Source organism: Coturnix japonica, chromosome 15, assembly GCF_001577835.2.
Source record: "Coturnix japonica isolate 7356 chromosome 15, Coturnix japonica 2.1, whole genome shotgun sequence".
NCBI lineage: Eukaryota > Metazoa > Chordata > Aves > Galliformes > Phasianidae > Coturnix > Coturnix japonica.
In genome coordinates, this window is record NC_029530.1 from 7229036 (window position 1) to 7247907 (window position 18872).

Consider the following 18872-nt stretch of genomic DNA (forward strand, 5'->3'; position numbering starts at 1 on the left):
AATCTGTCAAGTCACAAATAAAAATTACAGAGTAAGAGTAATCACCAAACCAACCATATGTAATTAGCGCTGTGTCCGTTCAGAGGTTGAGGAGATGTGTATCTCCTAAAGATCCTACTGCCTTGACGGGAGTGCTGCTAAGGTGTGTGTGTGGAAAATATGCTGCTCTGTGTTTTGTAATTCAGGAGTCCAGTTCTTAATTGCTGAAATCAGTTAAGAACTCTAACACCAATTGTGTTGAGTTTGTTCATCCCAAATGTTAGTTTGAAGAGTTAAATAACTTTATATATATAATCATGAATAACTTAAGATCACTCTCTGCTGCAGAAGTGCTGCTTCTCCCACTTACCCTATGCCCCACATCCTCATTTTGTTTGAATTTATTTGGATATATAGATGATCTAAGTAATTATGGCTTCGTTAATTGTGGTTTCTCTATTCAGGTGGATGAAGAAGTAGCACTTGAGCAGGCAGTCAAGTTTTGCCAGGTGCATATGGGAGCGTCAGCCCAGAAACAGGTAAGCTCTGTCAAGTCTCTGCTTACTTAAAACATGCTTCTATTAAATTGTCTGCAAAGGCAAGCGTGTGGTTGAGTATTTGCAGAAATTAGAAATATCTGATTTTCTTGTATTGCATTTGGCTGAAGATAATTGGGACCACATTAGTGGAGGGAGCTGTGTTTTCTGTGAAATATCTGAAACCTTTCAGAACTCTTTTTTAATTTCCATTTTATTTCAGTACATGTGCCTTCTGTTGGAGACTAAACCTTGCATTTTCAGACACCTTTCTCTTGAATCTCCAGGCAATTTTTTTTCTCATCTCATCTTGCTGAATATTTTTCTACTGATGATTATGGCTTTGTTGAGGTGGGTAGAGGAGCATCAAACCCTTGGAGCAGGCTCTGTTATGTAGTATTTGTTCTGGACAAGATTACCTGCATGCTAAATTTCTACCTGAAATGGTCTGAGTTTTTATTTGTCAGGAGATGTCCCAGCTCATTTTTTTCCCTGTGCCGTGTCTGAGTCCTGAGCATCCATAAATGTTCTCAGTTGTTAGTTCTGAGGTAAGAATCACCTCACAGCACATCTGGTTAACACGTGCATTTAGACAGTGCATCTCCTAGCAGAAAAACAGAAGAGAATGTAAGAGCAAAGGGAACTTTTCTTCAGTGAGATTTTCAAGGAACCAACATTTTTCTGCAGCTTTTGCCCCAAGGAGGCCAGTAGCATTTTTCTGTTGAACTGTAGAAATGAACCTAGGTGTCAGGAGAGGTGCTGCAGAGGAAATCTTTCTTCCTTCACAGTCTTGTATTTAGCAGGTGGTTGTTCTTGCTAATAAATACATCTTTTCTCAGACTATCCAGACTCTTAGTTTTAATAATTTGTTTTTGGGAAAAAAAATACAAGTCATCTTACTGTGATTTAAGACTTCAGAATAAAAGGAGTTTCCTAATAAGCTTCTTTAAATGGTAATGTAACTGCTTTCGAGATTTATTCACCTTTTCAAAACTACATAATAAAGTCTCACTTATCAGCCAGATTTCTTGCTGTGCCTTTGTAAAGGTTCTGGGTATGCTACTCCAGCTCTTCCAGCAAAGTCAACAGTTCCTCATGCATGCAGCAAAATGTTAGGATGGTGAAAAACCTGCACACAGATAATCTTGAAATAGATATAATAGCGGAGCTAGTATTTAACTGCACTGGAGGCTATGAGATTTCATGTTTAATCACTTGAAATAAAACATACCTCTTAATGTGATGCACTATGAGGCTTGTAAGCGTTCCCTTTTAGGAAGCAGTCCCAACTAATGAGATTATCACATACTGCAGTCTCGTTTTCATCTATTTCTAGCAGATCTCGTTAGCAGTGTGAGGCTGTCCTACTGTTTCTCATATAACACTGAATTAGTGTGGAGACACAGGAATAGCCGCTCTTGTAGACATCTGTCTTCAACAGACTGGATCCTGTTTGATTTAAAATTGGCAAGTATTTGCCTTCTGTAAACAAATGATGTCATGCGTAAAGCTGCCATAAGCTAGAGAAGAGCTTTGCTATAGGAGAGTTTGAATAGGATTATAGGGCCTGTGGTTCTTCAGTCCCTTATCCCAGACCAAAAAATGAACACAAAACCCACCTTGATCTATGTCTTCCTCTGCTGGTTTTTGTATTTTACAGTTCCAGACAGTGTATTTTTTTTTTTTTATGGAAGTTGTCACTTGCTATTGAATTCTGAGATGCTTGAATTATGATTTTCCAGACCAAAGTTTTTAACCTAAATATTTAGCAGCTCTGTTGAAATCTTTTTACATCCCTCTTCAGGCGTAAGCAGGAAACAGTACAGCAATCAGTAAACAGAGTTTGCAAAGTGGATTATTATACTTTTGTGATGAGATTTTTTAATAGCTTGGCAGTACTGTGACACTTTTGTTTCAGAAACCCTCTGTGGTCTTCATGAATGAGGCAATGTTAAGAGGCCCCAGCATCCTCTTCTCCAGTCAGCTTAGTACGTGGGGAAGTGTAAAAGGTTGACTCCCTGGTTTAAAGATGACAGAAGAGAATGATGGTGCAAAACCATTATGCCACATTTAAGCTCCCATGTTCATTCTGTTGAAAAGAAGACAACAAAGAAAATAACGTAGATGTTCAGTCATGAGGTGTTTTACAGGGTAGCAGCATATTCTTCTCATGTCAGGGACAGAATGTTTCAAAACGGTGTCCTTTAACTGTGAACAGCTACAACATATGTATAGTATTGCTAAATGTCTTTACAGAATGCCTACGGGTGTGCTTGTGCTTAGGCAATAATGCCTTCAACAGAAAGGTGTAAAATGCTATTGCATTGGGCTCTAGTGTGGTGAGGAACCTTTTCAGTTAAACATCCATGCAAGCTTAATGATGCCCATCTCTTACTTTTAGGAGTAATTGATGTTTTCCCATAGCAAAATACAGTTTTGCTTTCCCAAGTCCATTTTGTGTGGGCATTTTGTTCTGCATATGCTGGAATTCAGTGACACACTTCCATGTCAGACACCATTTTGTCAGACTGCCCCACTGCTGCCATCTGTGCTGGCACAGATATTTGTGTGGTCACACAGCGCTGGGATGGAGAATAAGTATTCCTGACAGTTATTTTTCTCTTTGTACTTTTCCATTTAAGTTCACTGTGAGCAAGATTTTTGATTGACACATATGAACTGTACTGAAACTGCCATCCAGCAGTAGTCCCTGTGTCATTAGTATGTAATTTACTGAGAATACATGATAAATTAATTTAGTTAATGGTCAAACAGCATTTTGAAGGACACTTGTTTTTTCTCATTGAACTTCCTCAGTCTGAAGGTGTTATTAAAAAGTTTTGCAGAGATCCTAAAGGAGTCGCCTATTGCTGAGTTATGAGGTATATTTTTAGCCTTGCCAAGTATGATTTTCTTAGGAAATTAATGGTCCCTGAAAACTGAATACCTTGGAGGCCTTTCTGAGGAAGATGTAAGATTGAGGCGGACTGGGTTGACCTTGACATAGCGTTACACTTCAGTGTATGGTCCTACAGACCAGGACGGGACATGCTAGCAGAAAGCACTTAGGAAGCTTCTAGATAATTAGAGAATTTTTAATATCCCTTTCCACTGGCTGCATGAAGTTGATGATTCTAAATTCATCATTTTATGTATCATACTGATGTCTGTGGTGCTATTCGAGACATGGCTGTGTGGAAAAGTTACTGCAACAGGAGCTGGGGAAAGCATCACTGTATGCTGCATATTCTGTTAGTGCAAATGGAGATATTTCAGTGTGAGAACACACCTGGAATTTGAAAACATTGAGTGCTGTAATACTGAAGTTGGAGTTTTCATCCGTGTTAAAACTATCCTGATGGGTAGTTTGAAGGGGACAGGTGAAACTTCCAGGCCAAGTGATATGCTACATATCACCAGTCCTGAGAACTGAATTTATAGAAAACACTGCAGACATGGGCTTTGCACATAGATCTAGACTCAACATCTAAAAATACAGTAGTGTTCAAAGGCAAAGTTCCAAAATGCCACTAAGTCTCTAGTCCTGTGCTGTGACCCTTGAGAATGGGGAACTGTATGTAGAAATTCCTACTGATGGATAGCGTTGTAGCAGCTGAAAATTTCTGTTGGCTCGTCACAGTGTTGTATATCATCTAAATGTCATGAGAAGGGACTGTTTCAACATTGCTGAGTTATTTAAGAGTCACTGCAGCCCTTGCCAAAGCATCCCTGCTCTGGGACAGGCTCTGTCCCTGAGGAGTGGGAAAGAGAAAAGCAATTTTTCACCCCCCCGCCCTTTCCTACTCCAGCTACCAACCTTCAGCTCTTGTTGTGCTGCTCTTACAGATGAGATGCTCCCTTTGGCTCACAGCTTTGCTTACCTCTATAGCAGTACCACATCTATGCCCACCTTCTCCCACCTACTGGTGCCAGGCTGAATTTTCCTCTTGTTTCCCTTTCTAAACCTGCAGTCAAAACTCCTCAGCACTTTTTAATGTCAGACCTAATTAAACATGATGCTTCATAAGGAAGCTGCAACTAGAATCAAAACAAGTAATTCTTCTTAGAACACAAAGGCACAGTCAGGTTATGCAAATGAGATGTGTCCTCAGGCTCCCGGCAGGCTGCCAGCACAGTCTTCTATAAAGTTTTGCTGCTTCTGTAATAGGAAAAGCAGTGTCTAATGAGGAAGGACTTGGTGGTTGTGCAGCTGCTTCTACCCATGTGTAGTTCTGGAACGGATAACAGAGGTTTTGGATCCCTCTTTTGCCGGTGCTGGCAGTCGGTCGTTTTCAGCTACAGTCTAGCAGTGAGGAATTGTAGAAGATATGCTTGTAGAGCTTGGGGCTGGAACCACACGTGGCCTGGAGAGCAAAGTACTGGAATTGACTCTTGACTGTCAGTATGGTGATGTTACAGTCCCTGTGCTGGACCTTACAGGGAATGTGAGCTCTTGTTTGGAACAGAAGAAAACTGGCTACTGTGAGTAAAGCTGGCGGGCAGTTCTGTGGACTTTTCCCCTTGTGCTGTGGAATGCTGTCAGCATTGCAGTGATGGAGTCTTGTAGGCTTTTTTCTTCAGGGGGAAAACTAGAGAGTGACTTGTGTGAACTACCTCGAACATCTCGAGCGTTTTCTGCTTGAATTCTTGCTTCAGGGGAAAAAAAAAAACAAACCAACCCACAGCAAGCTGTTCTCTTCAAGAAACAGCCAAAAGCTTTCTGTAAAATTGTTCTGCTGGAAATGGAAGGAGATAAGGAAAATATTAAATAATTAGAAAATAATCATCTCTGGTTCTACCTCGTGTGTTTCCCCCCTCTTTGTTCCACCCACATGCTGCTAATTTTCATCTTCCTGCACATCAAGACGTCAGAGGCTGCTTACAGAGAAAGTTGTTTTTCCTGAGTTACCTCCATGCTTTGTTAATGCCTCAGAGATGGTGAAGGAGGGGAAAGTAGGAGGTGGGGGTCAAGAGGGCAGAAGGACGATTTTTCTTACAGTCTCACTTCTACCAAAGGGTGACCATTTGTTCGCTGTTGCATTTGCCAGTTGCCATGGCATCCCCCTCTCACTCTATCCTGGAGGTGTATTCTTGATATAATTAACAGCTCTCCTCCTTCTGTCTGCTGCAGAAAGCAATCATAAAGCGAACAAGAAGGAAAAAGTCACTTTTTTATCTTTTAAGTTCTTGTCCATGTTCTTCATCATTTTCTCTGTTGGTCCATTTTGTGTATGGAAGTATTGCTGGAATGTTGTTGCCTGTGTAGGACGTTAAGTGTCAACAGAGGATTTTGTTAAGCTGGAGTGCAGTTAAATTAGATGTATATAATGTTCACTGTGTTCTGTATATAAATTGGTAATATTAGGAAATGGAAGGTTCCTCGGAGTCTGGATTACATATAATGGATATTGCTGTTCTGATGTACTTTGGAGAAAACATCCAAAGGAGAACAGCTTCAAATATTGCTATGGAGAGACTGAGAGGAAGGAATACAAGAACACATATAATAATTAAAGCACAGCATTGAACGTAGCTGCACTAGGAAGCTCTGTTTAGTAAAGTGAATGCTGACTTCAGTCCCACTGCGAACCCACACTTCAACATGAGACCAATTTAAAAAGCCACCACCACCAAACATTTTGTAATGGTTACAGTGCAGTATCTTTTGTTAGGAAACTTCTATTGGGATGACTGTCATTTTCCCATTTTATGGAAGGTTGGATCATTGCTTCTTCCCACAGCCACAGAGCAGTGAGCTGTTCCAGAGGCACTATCAATAAGGTGCCTGTAGGATTTATTTGTTTTTCAGGTTGTCAGCTCATGACTTTGCACATAGTCTGTAAAGTGCAATTTTCTCCTAACTTAGTGGCCCATTTCTTTTCCTTAGCTTTTGTTGTCTCATTACTGAAGTGCTTCACTGGGAAATTACAGGAAGGATTTTTTTTTACACTAGCATCTTCAAAAATAAAAAAGGTTTGATTTTCCCACTACCTTTCCTAGGGGCAGGCTGTCCTAATGCCCTTTTCCTCAATTTTTATTTACACTAGCTTCCAACGTGATAAAGGTTTCCTCATAGGCTCCCTGAAGCTGAATGGCCTCTTTGCAAGGAATGTGCAGAAATAGTCAAGGTTTGAGCTAATACAGAGTCTGATTTGCACTCCTGTATGTGTATAAATCGTAATCCAAGCAAATATGTATGCTAAGTGTTCATCTGAAATTTGATTTTATACAAACTTCACAATGAAAAATGTTTTCCTAAATATTTAAAAGGACAGGAAATAAGATAGCAGATATTTCTGGATGTATTGGGCTGTTTTTCTCACAGCCAATGATACGTTCGGATATTAATGTCTTAGATGTTTCTTCTGTCCCCCTTGATAGTATAGTAGTTGAGACAAAAACAGAAGTACTTCAGTAACTTGTTTCCAAAAAAGCCAAGAAGAAGGTCCAGTCCTGACCAGAGGAACATGTAATTACAATGAAAGTTGTGAGGAAAGCAGATAAGTTTTCATCTTGCTTCAGCTGTACACACTTGTTCTGTGAGTAGCATCCTTGTGGACATAAGATTCTTCGTGGTAACTAAAGCTAATTCATGATCAAGCTACTGTATTTCAAATGCAGCAGTGATAAGGGAGAGCTCAGCATGGTCAGGTGGGTTGGAGGGATGAGGGAAGGAGAATTTTTGTGCTTTTAGTGCTGCAAAGGAGAAACTGAGAAAAATATCCAGTGAAAAACACTGGTAGAGGGTTGTCATTGCTGCTCAGTTCTTACTGTACTAATCTTTATGGTGCCTTACTGCTAGTGTAGCAGTAGAAGTAGATGAACATAAATTGTTTTTTAGCAAGTCCAAGGCTTCCTGTAATGGTGTTTTCTGGGTTTGTTTCTCAGATACAGTGTTAGAAGGTCTGGTGTTTTCCTCAATGCCGTCACCTGCATGATGGTAAAAATGTAGTCCTCAAATTAGTTAACAATCCTTCCCTAACCTGGGTTTTGTGAGTAGCATCACTTATTGATCAGAGGTGCTAGAATTCTTACTCTTAGATTAAAAAACTCTTTTATAGGTCATGTCCAAAAGGCTCCTTTTAAAGTCTTAAATACAAAAACCTATGGTTGCAACTCTTCAGTACAGGATGGTACTTTCTGACTTCAGAGAAAGAATCTTAGTCATGGTTTTATTGAGACAGAAACATATTAGTTTTGACTTTATATGCAGTTAAAATTTTACTGTCCTTATGAGGCAGGCTGATTTTCTATGGAAAAAATCTCTGGAAAAAGAAGCCCTGCAGCTTCATCTGGATGAACTAATTAAAAATAGAATTTGTTTTTTGTTTTGCCCCTGACAGGACATCTTTATTTAGAGAGAAATGGGAATATGAATTCATTCAATCTCTGTGTACCAATAAGGATTATTTGAGTCTTAACTTTTTTCCTTGTGCACTTGATCATCTTCGAGTTACAGGAAGGCCTTCCTCTCATCAGTGTTTGTTGGTGCCTAGTAGGATGTGATGTGGCATCCACCAGCCTTCTGCTCAGCTGCTGTTTCCCAGTGGTGTTCTTCAGACTTGTTCTGTAGCATCTTTTCTAATCCCATGATGGGATATCAAACCTTTGGGGAGCTTGCAAATTATATCATCTCAGAGGGCATAGTAAAAAAGCTTGGAGAGCAGTGTTTGCTGTGCAGAGAATCTTCAGAGGCTCACATTGACAGGAACTACAAAAGAGACAACAACAAAGAGAAATTCAGAGTCCTGCACCTGAGGCAGAACAACCCCTGTGCACCGTCACTGCCTGTAGCATCTCTCCCAAAGAGACTTGGGGTCCTGGGGGATAAGAAGTTGAACCTGGGTCTATGATGTGGCATTATGGCAGTGAAGTTCAAGAGAGCTGGTTTGCTTCGTCCTGGAGAGGATAAAGCTCTTGGAGGGTGGGAGCTTGAATTGCTATCAGCAGTAAGCGAGAAGGGAGCTAGATGAGAGGCAGCAGTCACAAGTTGCAGCAAAAGAACATTGGATAAGGTGATAGGAAAAAAATGTTCAATGAGAAGGTGGGAAAGCACTGGAACAGGGACTCAGGGAGACTATGGAATGTCCATCCCCAGAGATGCATGGAACTGTGCTGGATGCAGGCCCTGAGTAACCTGAGCTAAGTCAATTTTGCTCTGCTGGGAGTTGGACTAGAGAATCCTTCAGAGAGCCCTTCCAGCTGGAATTACTCCGTGATGCCATGTTCTTTCTGTCAGTAATCATTTTGCTTCCGAGCACTGTCCCAGTCTTGCTGAGTTATTTTCCAAATATCCTCTGATAATAGTTGTAGTTTGTAAGAGAACTGCCATTTGAGGTGTAGATATATTTCTAGCAAGCAACTAAGTGGTTGTACCCTCATATATTTCTGCTGAGGAAAAACAATGAATACAATACGAGCACAGAAATTACAGGTTCTATGTAATGTATTATGTGAATTAATGAAGTGCATGGGTGTGAGGGGTTTTCCCTCTAAATTACAGCTGAGAACATTTCCTCTAGTGATCTCACTTCTGGCTTAGAGATTCTGCAGATTTAATATAGGTTTATGTAATCCCATTTGTGCATCTTGAGACCTTTAGTTTTGGAACTAATGCTTTACACATCAGGAACTTGCTGGTTTCGGAGGTAGAACAGACCTTATTGGATCCTGTATGGTGACTGATTTGAACGTAGCTGCTTCAAAGCATTTTTTTTCCATGATGTTTACTTCGTTCTCTTGGTTCAATTCTTCTGATTCTTCTGTCATGGTAATAAATCTAAGACATTAGGGCTTAATGTGATTCTACAACTGACCACAGAATGCTTTATTTCTATTCCAAACATGCTGTAATCACCATGGTTAAAATAATTCCTGTTAGAGATATGAGAGGTAAAGGTATAAGGCAGAGAATAAGCAGCTGAGATTTCACTCAACCGTATCTTCTATGGTACAATAAGTCTCTACTAAATGAAGACTGGAAGGAACATGAAATAAATACATCCTGTGGCCTCACAGGCAATAATGCCTTATTTTATTGCTTCTAAAAATTATAGAGAAGATAATCATTCTATAGGTGTGTTTATTGCCTTCTGTGGTGAATTTATGTCACTCTTCAGTCTACGTAACAGCACTGCTCTGGCTTTAGAGGAAAGTGTTGCTCTTGGTGCCATTGTTAACTTCTATAAAGACAACCATTTTCCCATGTTTTGTTCTGAATAGGACACCGACATTATTTGGTTCTGCAGTTACTGGAAATTTACAATGTAGGATTGGGCTGTTAAGGTTTTTTTTTACATGCCAATACATATTTCTGTTTTCCCATTTCTTCTCATATCACCTACAAAGAATAATTTGTCTTAATAATTTGCAAGTCCTCTTAAAGCATTGTGGATCTGCTCATTGAGGCCAAGGGTTTGACAACATATTTTTGAATGAAACAAGTTTATTTTTCTTAAAAAGAATTTGTGATTTGTATTTACTGATGAATTTAAGTGAGGTATGGTATTGGGAGGGATTTATTAAGTAAAGCATTATAACTTTGAATATGAATAAATGCTAAATTATATTTGCTTCAGGGTTTTCTGTGTACAAATAGTTGTGCTGCCTGCAGGCATCACTGAAACAGGCAGCACGTGCAGATTTACTGGCATGTATTTTCTCATGTCTGTACCTGTCCTCTTTTGTTTTACACAGTCCACAGCAGAAACACCCACAACCCCAAAGCATACAAAGGACAACAGAGAGAGTTTCTTCCCAGTGACACCAGCCACACTGCATCCTGCCCCAGTGAATCCAGACACTGTGACTCCTGAAAATCTCCTGAGATTGAATGATCTGCATTCCAAATCCAAACCAGCCTCTTCCTCTTCATCCTCCTCCTCCTCAGCATCTTCTTCAGTGCCTCCATCCCAGGAGACACACAGGGACACAGAACATCTCCGGAGTCAGAATGCAGAGACTGCTCCCAGCCTGAGTGATCTTGCACGTGGTGAGTCTCAGGGAGATGGAACATCTTGGTCTTCTCTGATTTGTTTGCAAAGGCCACATGTTGAGTCAGTGCCTGAGTTCTGATTCTGTCTCATTTTCTGATCACTGGCCCATACTCAAAAGGCTGCACAAACAGACGCTTTGTTTTGGGGCACGTGTATAAAAGAGATTTTGTTTTGGAGTGCATCAATAAATTAATACATATTTTATTTACTAGGATACAGTAAAGAGCACTGAATGTAACTTGCATATGAAATCATGGAATAGCAGTCTAAAAATAGAACCATGCTTTACATACATAATTTAAGTCTATACTGGCATTAAAAGGTTTGTTGTTTTTCTTCAAAGAGGTAAAGATAAATTTCTCCAAAATACCTCATATGCTTTAAAAGTGATAGCAGTTGAAATAGACTATAATAGATAAGCCACATCTAAATTGTAAGTAACTGATTAACATAATTAAATGCATAGATACCACAGCCACTTATGTAGAGATAAATAATACTGTGAAAATTCCAAGCTTCTGCATGACTCATAAAGTTAGTATATCACTGCCATTATGTTTCACATTTGAGGAAAGAAGTATCTGGTAGGACTGGTTGGAAACATATTTATAGTCCTAGTATGGTTATGTGCAAGGTTAGGCTACAAAAAAGAATTGAAGATGCAAAGCAAATGTTATTTATTATGCAGAAAGATGGTGTGATGTGCTCAGGATGGCATTATGTACTCGGTCCTATAAAGATTATCTAGATGAGAAGAGTTAAATGAGAATGCCATCATGGCAGGATGATGATGTTAGCAGTAATCAAAATGGCTGTGTGAGGCAGTATTGTTGCACTTCAGGAATGAAGTAAGATTAGCCCAGTTAGCCCCAGACTTCTCTTGGGTGCCCAAACGGCTGTGCTTATCTGTGGGACACTGTGCATATCAAGGTGTCAGAGCACCTGCTATAGCTTGTACTTTTTTTACATCCTTAGCAGGAACACTGTCTGAAAAAGCTTTTGCTACTTTTCATGCTCTCTCCATCTGCTCTCTAGCTTGAACCTTAAAGCTACTCAGAATACCATAGGCAGATGAATAAGAGCCCAGATAAAATTTTGAATGAAGCACATGCATTCAGGTACTAGGGGAAGTGGCATATGAGGATATGGTGGAAATAGTGCCTGTATTAGTTGGAATCAATGCTGCGTAACATTATTTCATAATTAGCAGACTGATCTACTCAGATACTTTGTTATTCTCATATTGTGACTTTTACTCATATACTTATGATTTTTTTCCCTTACGTAACCAGCCTTGGTGTTTAAATGCACATAGTCTTCTGAACTCATTGGCAATGAAGAGCAGACTGGAGAGAAATCAGTTTTCCCGACTTGTTGGTCTCTGACTGCAGAATGATACTGAAAATTTAAACTCCTATATTAGGAGTTGCATTATAATCATCTAATTTCCCCTTTTCACAGAGCTAGGGAGAAATCTTCTTGAGAGGAAGAAGGGGAATGATAAGGAAGGGAATGACTGAGTCAGTGTGTAAACCGCATTTGTTATTGTTCTTATGAAGCTGAAGGAATGGTGTTGCATGGTGTTGTAAGATATCTTGGCAGGCTTGTTCTGCAGGGATTCACTCAGGTTTGCACCTAGACAACAAGGAAAAAAATCCTCTAGATCATGCAGTTACTGTGCATTTACTAAGGAGACCGGTAGGAATGACAGTGCAAATAAAGAGCTCACACATTCAGTTTTCAAACAAAGCTCATGAGCATTTCTGATGTGCTTTCCTCTGCAATTTCCCAGGCTACCTTGCAGTGATTAGAACATTTATTTTAATCTTTTGGCTTCCTAGGCTTTGTTAAGGTGGGGAAGGTTTCACATTGTTCTTTCTTTTATGCTTTCTATACATCATCTTGGTTGAGGGAGATGGAAGAGCTAGCTGCCATAATTATAACCCTGAAACCATGTGTCTGAAGATCAAGAGGCTCTCTCTGCAAAGCTCTGATTCGAATGTGGAGTGTGTGTGTTGTATCTGGCTTTCTGCTCTCAGACTTACCTGACAGGTCATTTCTCTAGCTGAGAAAGATACCAATTACTGCTGTGTCCTTTTCTTCTTTTTTTAATTCTCCTGCCTTTGCTCCCACCTCTTTTAAAAAGGATTATTTCTAATTCAGTTTTACTCCTTTTTCATCTGCCTCTCATTAGCTCTGTTCAGAGTAATCTGTTTTCATCTTTCTTCTCGTCTCATTTTTGTAACTTCCTTCTCTGTTTGTGTGAGAATACTGCACGTCAGAGTATTAGTTGCTATCATTTTCTGTGCCTTCACTTAGAAAAAGTAATGGCTTTAAAAGCGAAGTATCCACTCATTTCTTTTGTGAATGTTTTGGTGGGATTTTATGTCTAATATAACTAGCTAGGGCAGAATAATACAGCATGATGAAATCAAAGTAACAGGAGTGGTAATTTCAGTATGAGGGGTTCCTACAGGTAGGCATAATGTATGTGAGACTCTGGAACTGTATTTTGATTCAGCCTGTAGTTTTTTCAGGGGGAAGTAAAGAGGGTAATTAGAATAAACAAACCTTTTCCAGTGTGTCACATTGTTGTGTTGTTACACTGTTCTAAATTGCTAAAAAGTCCCGACTTTCTCTTCTTTGTTGTCCTTATCCAAAAATGATACTTAGATGGACAGGAAAACATTCACGATTGATTTTTGAAGGTTTCTGTACTTGGAATCATTACATTTTTTGCTTAGAAGGATCTACTCAGGAAGCTGTCTTATAAATTAAGGGTAGAAGAGTAGCAGTTTTCCTCTCCCTCCTTTAAATCCGTGTGCACTAAATTCATGAAGCACTAAAGCGTTTCAGTGTAAATACCAAGCAGTTCGTGATACAGATGTCTGGGCTTAGAGATTCAGAGTTAAGGAAGACCACCAGTTCTTTCTGTAGCATGCAGGGAAGATGCAGCCGATAAGCCATGCAAGTACCTTGCTGTAATTTCAGATGTTTCATATGCAGTCACAACAGGGCAGTAGAGGCTGGAATGTATTTCAGCCTGTAGAACTTTTAGACTTCAAGAAACAAGCTTGTAAAGAAAGTTGCATGAAAGGGTAAACAGCGCTGTTGTTGCAGTGAGAAATGATTTTAAACTGCTTTAATTTTGTTTAACCTTATTTTAGCTGTGGAATGCAATTCAGGCTTTCAGTTGGAAAGGAGCTGCAGTAGTAATGGTCAATCTTCTTATTTATGATCAGTCTTTTTACTGTTGTTTTTTCTGCTGAATTCAAAATCGTGTTTTAGAGTACAGAGCCAATATCAACAAGTAGCTCAGAAAAGCTGAACACAGAAAATGTTAGAGACTGACCATAGGCCTGGGGCCTCGTGAGCTTCATTTCACATTGCTCTCCCAGCACTTCCCTGATGTAAGGATGTCCTTTGACTCAGTGTTCTTGTGTCACTTGTAGGCAGCTTGACTTCTGTTATTTCCTCCTTTGTTTTCCTCGTTTGCAGCTTTCTACCTCAGTTCCCCAGACTGAATTCCTTCAAGGCTTTCAAAATATCATCTTTAAGCACTTGTAACCTCATGCCTTCTGTAGTATCCTTGAGTGCAAGTCACCTGTTAGTGACTGCAAGGTTGCTAATAGAAATCAGCCAGGCAGCCTTCAGTGAGCTCTGCATTCTCTCTCCAGTCTCTTTCAGCATCTGCCTCCTGTGTTGGCATTGGCATTCTCACTTCCGCCTGTCGGATCCTTCCTTTTCATGAAGCTTTTTAGTTTTCACAGTGGACGTGCTCTGAAAACAACTTGGCTGCTGAATGTCAGCAGGGATTTTCCTGTTTGTGAATGACTCCTTAATTCCCTTTTGCCAGGTGCTCTGGCGGTCCCAGCCAGCTGTGCCTTCTCCTCTTCTCTTTGGAAGTAACACTGATTCAGTTTGCTATTGCAACAAATTAATTCCAGAAAAGTTTATCAGTGCACTTAATGACTATTTCTACTCTTTATCCTTTGGGTTGTTTGTGTTGTTCGTTTTGTTTAATTTTGTTAATTCAATCTAACGTTGTGCAGAATTGAAATTCAAATTGTTGTTGGTTGTATGTGCTCGTGTTAATCAGTAAGAACAAATAGGGCAGGAACAACAGCTTCCAAACAGACTTGGGAGGTGATGGTAAGGAGTCCAGTGCAGAGCGTGGGCTGGGCAGTTTTGAGTTCAAGGAGGCTGCAGAGAGATGTAGTTATAAGCCTACTGCACAGGTTTTGCATTTACAAAGTTCTTTAGGAAAATTCTCATGGAATAGTACAATGAAACCCAACTATTCAAAGAGCTACTTTTGATGAGTTGTATTGTGCTTAATTGGCCATCAGGTCAGAGAAGGGTGAAAAATGATGGCAGAGGAGGGAAGGGGCTTATGGCGTTTGTTGAGTAACAATCTATACAGTTCACAAGGAGCAGAGCACAGATGAGTGGCTTACTGTCCACGTGTACTGCTGTGTGATGCTCTCAAATCATGTACTCCTGCTAAACCCAGTACTAAAACACAGCTATCAATTAACTGTTTCTTATAATGCCATTTGAAAGTTCATATAATTGCATACAAAACTGTTATCTTTTTGATCTAGACCCACTGACTGTTTTTTTTTTATTGAAGGGTTTATTAGAATTGTCACGTTATTTGTTTGGTTTGGGCTTTTAACAAAGAGAGAAGGAAAGTTAATACTGAACTTGAGAGCATATCTTTACCAGCACACTTGTCAATTTCCTGCATCTTTAGGAAGCTTGAGAGCAGCAGGAAGTGGTTCTGGACACAGGAACTGCACTGGCAGCACTGTTAGCCTGCCCCAGAATGGCTTTTCCATAGCAGGGACCTGGGAGATTGGGAGTAACTGTGAGCTGGGGGCTATTCCCCAGAAGCCACCTATTTTAAGCTTTACTGGCATCGGTGCTGTTCTGTCACAGCTGACCTCAGCATTAGGAAGGAGTGTGGGGTATGTTTGATACCACTGTCTAATAGACAGAGCCCTAGTTATAAATGCCATCTTATTACAGTGCGAACTTCTGTTCACCAGACTGTTTGAATTCATTTCATTTCAGGGAGCCGTAGAACTTGTGTTGCACAGCTTTTCTGCTTCCAAAATTACTCTGATGCTTAATTTTTAACACATGGCTTTGTGTGTCAGCTTGGAATGTAATTTCCTGAATTTGGCATTTCAAGTCAAATAGTTGTCTGTACAGCTATGACTTCATTGTTTGTTGTTGTGTGCTTGGTTTTTTATTTTAGAAATAAACATCATGGCAGGAAAGTGGGAATTAACATGGAGAAGGTGAATGTGTAAGGAAATGAGTATCGAGTATACTTACTATATGTCTTAGCGAGCAGCCTTACAGCCTGCTGTTGTGTATTGTGTAGTACCTCATGACAAAGGCAGATACATGATGGCTCTTGTTTCTGTGGGTCAGCATTCGTATCTGAACTGTGTTCAGCTGAACCAACTTGTGTTCCAACACAGTCTTTCCATTGACTTGGTAGTACAGCGTATGAGGAAACTCTGAGCTCCTGCAAATTCAAGCTTTCCATGCCCTTTTGCAGCCACTGTATGGGAAAAAAACTGTATTAAATTCCCAGCGCACCAGAGGGTGAGGCAGATGGAATATTGAACATTAATTGTTTACACATTAGCGCCATTCTTTGGAAATGTGGTAGGATATTTACTGCACCGAGTCAGGGAGCAACAGATAAGATGCATTTCCATCAACATAAAAATATCCACCTTGTAAATCAGTGGTAAATTAGTGGTAGCTCTGTGAAAAACTGCATGTACCTTGTGTGGCTGTTAACACACAAAGTAAATCCTTTGTCACTGGGACAAATAAAGTATGTATTTCTTAGTGGCTGCAGGCCCACAGAATGCAGTTGTTACTCTTTTGAAGTGGATGGAGGGCAAGGTGGTACAGGTCTGCTAAATCATAGTCAGGCTTTTTGTCTGACACACACAAGTGCTGGGGAAGGTGCTTTGCAGAGGGGTGAAGCCAGGAGGCACTTCCACTTCGTGTAAGCCCTTGTAGCTCTTCTCTGTTCATTTCTCCAAGCATGCACTTTTCAAATCATGTTGGTGTTCTGTTCTGGAGTTCAAAGCTCAGTTCCTTCCCTTTTCCCATAACGAAACGATGCTTTGTGCATGCACCATGAGTCGCTTGTAGCCTTTCACATATCCGTGCCTTAATACTTCACACCACCTCCCTCAGCAACTGGAACAACATTTTTCCAGGTGCCAGTCACTTTTCTGGGCTTGTCTCTCAGCCCTCATGTATCAGGTTTAGTGCATGACTAAAGGCTTTCTCGAACATCCAGCTCAAATGTTTTATAACACTGTGATGTTAATGTCTACTTGTAGCTGACAGCAGAAGGAAATTGAGCAATGAGGTGCACAGCACCCAGACAGCAGAGCAGCTGCTTGCTGTTACAGTGCGGCTGCTTTTAAACTTTCTTCACATCTGCAAATTGCTGAGTGAATATTTTCGTACAGACACGTCCAAATAGGACATAAATTGTCGTCTTCCTATAATAAAGGGTGCGGGAGTTGTATAATCTCTGTGTTTATAGTGTGGGGATGTATGTATATACTGTATTCTCCGTCTAAAGAGGCAGCGAGAGAATATTAACTGTGATGAAGTCATGAACCCAGCGCCCGCTATAGGCATCTGCAAACACTGGTTGCCCTGGAAACAAGTGGAAAGAGGTTGGAGAGGAAAGCTGGAGTAGGTTGTTGCATTGAATTGTTTTCAGCTTGTTTCTTCCTCACTAAAGCAGGGAGATGTTGAGAGGTATGATGTCCTTCTTTCTATGCATATACTATTTTATATGTATTTAGACAGCTATCGGGAAAGGGAAGGCTGACAAAAATACTTAAGATTCAGCTCGGTTGGAGATGAACTTTTCCATGTAAATATTCATATGCATTGCAAATCTGTCGGTTTTCTATATGCTTTTTTGTGTGTTACGTTATGAGGTGAGAGTGCTGAATCGATCTCCAGAGTGCAGTACCTGTCCCATCTTCAGCCTGGAGACCAGTGCATATCACATCTTCCCAGACTGGTTTTATTTTAACCTGGGATTGTAGAGCTAATGTTGGAAATCCTGTAAGAACACTGCAAGTACTGCGTATGTATTACCAAAAGATTTCGTAACTGAGATTAAATCCGAGCTTCAGAACACCTTTGGGTTGTGCTGTAGTTATATGCTTGTGCTGTTGCACTTGTGAAGAATTTTGTGGCTCACGAGTTAGTGAAGTCTTCCCCTCCCAGGGGAAAGTTTTTTATTAGAAAAAAAGTAGGACGTTGTGTTCGGGGCTGTGGCAGCATTGTCCACATGGTAAATACCAAGAAATCTGGTTCAGACAAATAACAGGGGATTCAGCTGCATGTTGCTTCCTGATTATCTTTCTTTTGCCCTGTTTGTCTGTAATGAAAAAAGATGTATTTGTGCACTTTATTGAAGTATTGGTAGTGCAAGTTATAGGCACTTGAAACAGCCAGGCCTTATATATATATATATATATATATATTTTTTTTTTTCCCTCATTAACTTAATTTTTAACTTAGAAATAATGCCATGAAAGTGACTGTTACCACAAAAACAGATTTGCGCAGTCATAAAAGAATAAAGTGTATCACCCAGTCAGGGGATAAAATCCAGTCAGTGTGTATTTAACACCCAACAGTGAAGGATTCATTAGTAGGCAGTGGCTCTGGATGTACTGAGAGATGCAGCCTGATAGAATATTAACAAGTGCTGTTTCTAGAAGTGTAGTAATAGAAATACATGCTTGGTGTGCCAGACTCCTGCCCTTTCATTTCCATTCACTTCTACATGTAAAAGGGCTGACACACCGTTTTGTTCTAATTAAATCTAGTTTTACTACTATGCTACAAATTGATACCTCCAAACGTAAGAGAAACAAACATGATGTAAAAGATGGAGATTTGTGTGAGAAGCTGCTACTCATATAAGAAAGTAGAGTTGTAGCAGTCTTGTAGCGTCTGGTTAGAAATATACTGCTCAAAAGAGCTTTGACAGGGGGCATAATTTAGTTAAGTAAAGCTCAGCAAATCAACTTAAGCAGTGATATATCTTATAATTAAGCAAAGCTTATAATCAACCTAAGAGGTAGAGTTTAGTCATTAAGCAATAATGCAAATCAGAGCTTTTATTCTGAATGGTGAACTATTAAGTCCCCGGTGTAATTTAGCAGTTGAGTACATACAAAATTGTTCTCAGTTAGCAGTATAGTTAAAGCTACAGGATCTCCAGTTGGTCTGGCATTGTACTTGCCAAATGAACTGGTGTTTTGTCTCCTTGGTTAACAAGTAAGGTTCTGTT

General features: G+C 40.0%; 1 protein-coding gene across 5 annotated transcripts in view; it reads left to right on the forward strand.

Annotated features, from left to right (window-relative positions):
- CABIN1 (calcineurin binding protein 1) overlaps positions 1-18872 on the forward strand; it is an 87553-nt gene that overhangs the window by 62345 nt on the left and 6336 nt on the right. For all 5 annotated transcript variants that reach the window (XM_015878092.2, XM_015878090.2, XM_015878089.2 and 2 more), the window contains exons 34-35: positions 444-518; positions 10212-10506. In XM_015878092.2, the coding sequence (XP_015733578.1) occupies positions 444-518; positions 10212-10506 (370 nt within the window). The remainder of the gene's footprint in view (positions 1-443; positions 519-10211; positions 10507-18872) is intronic.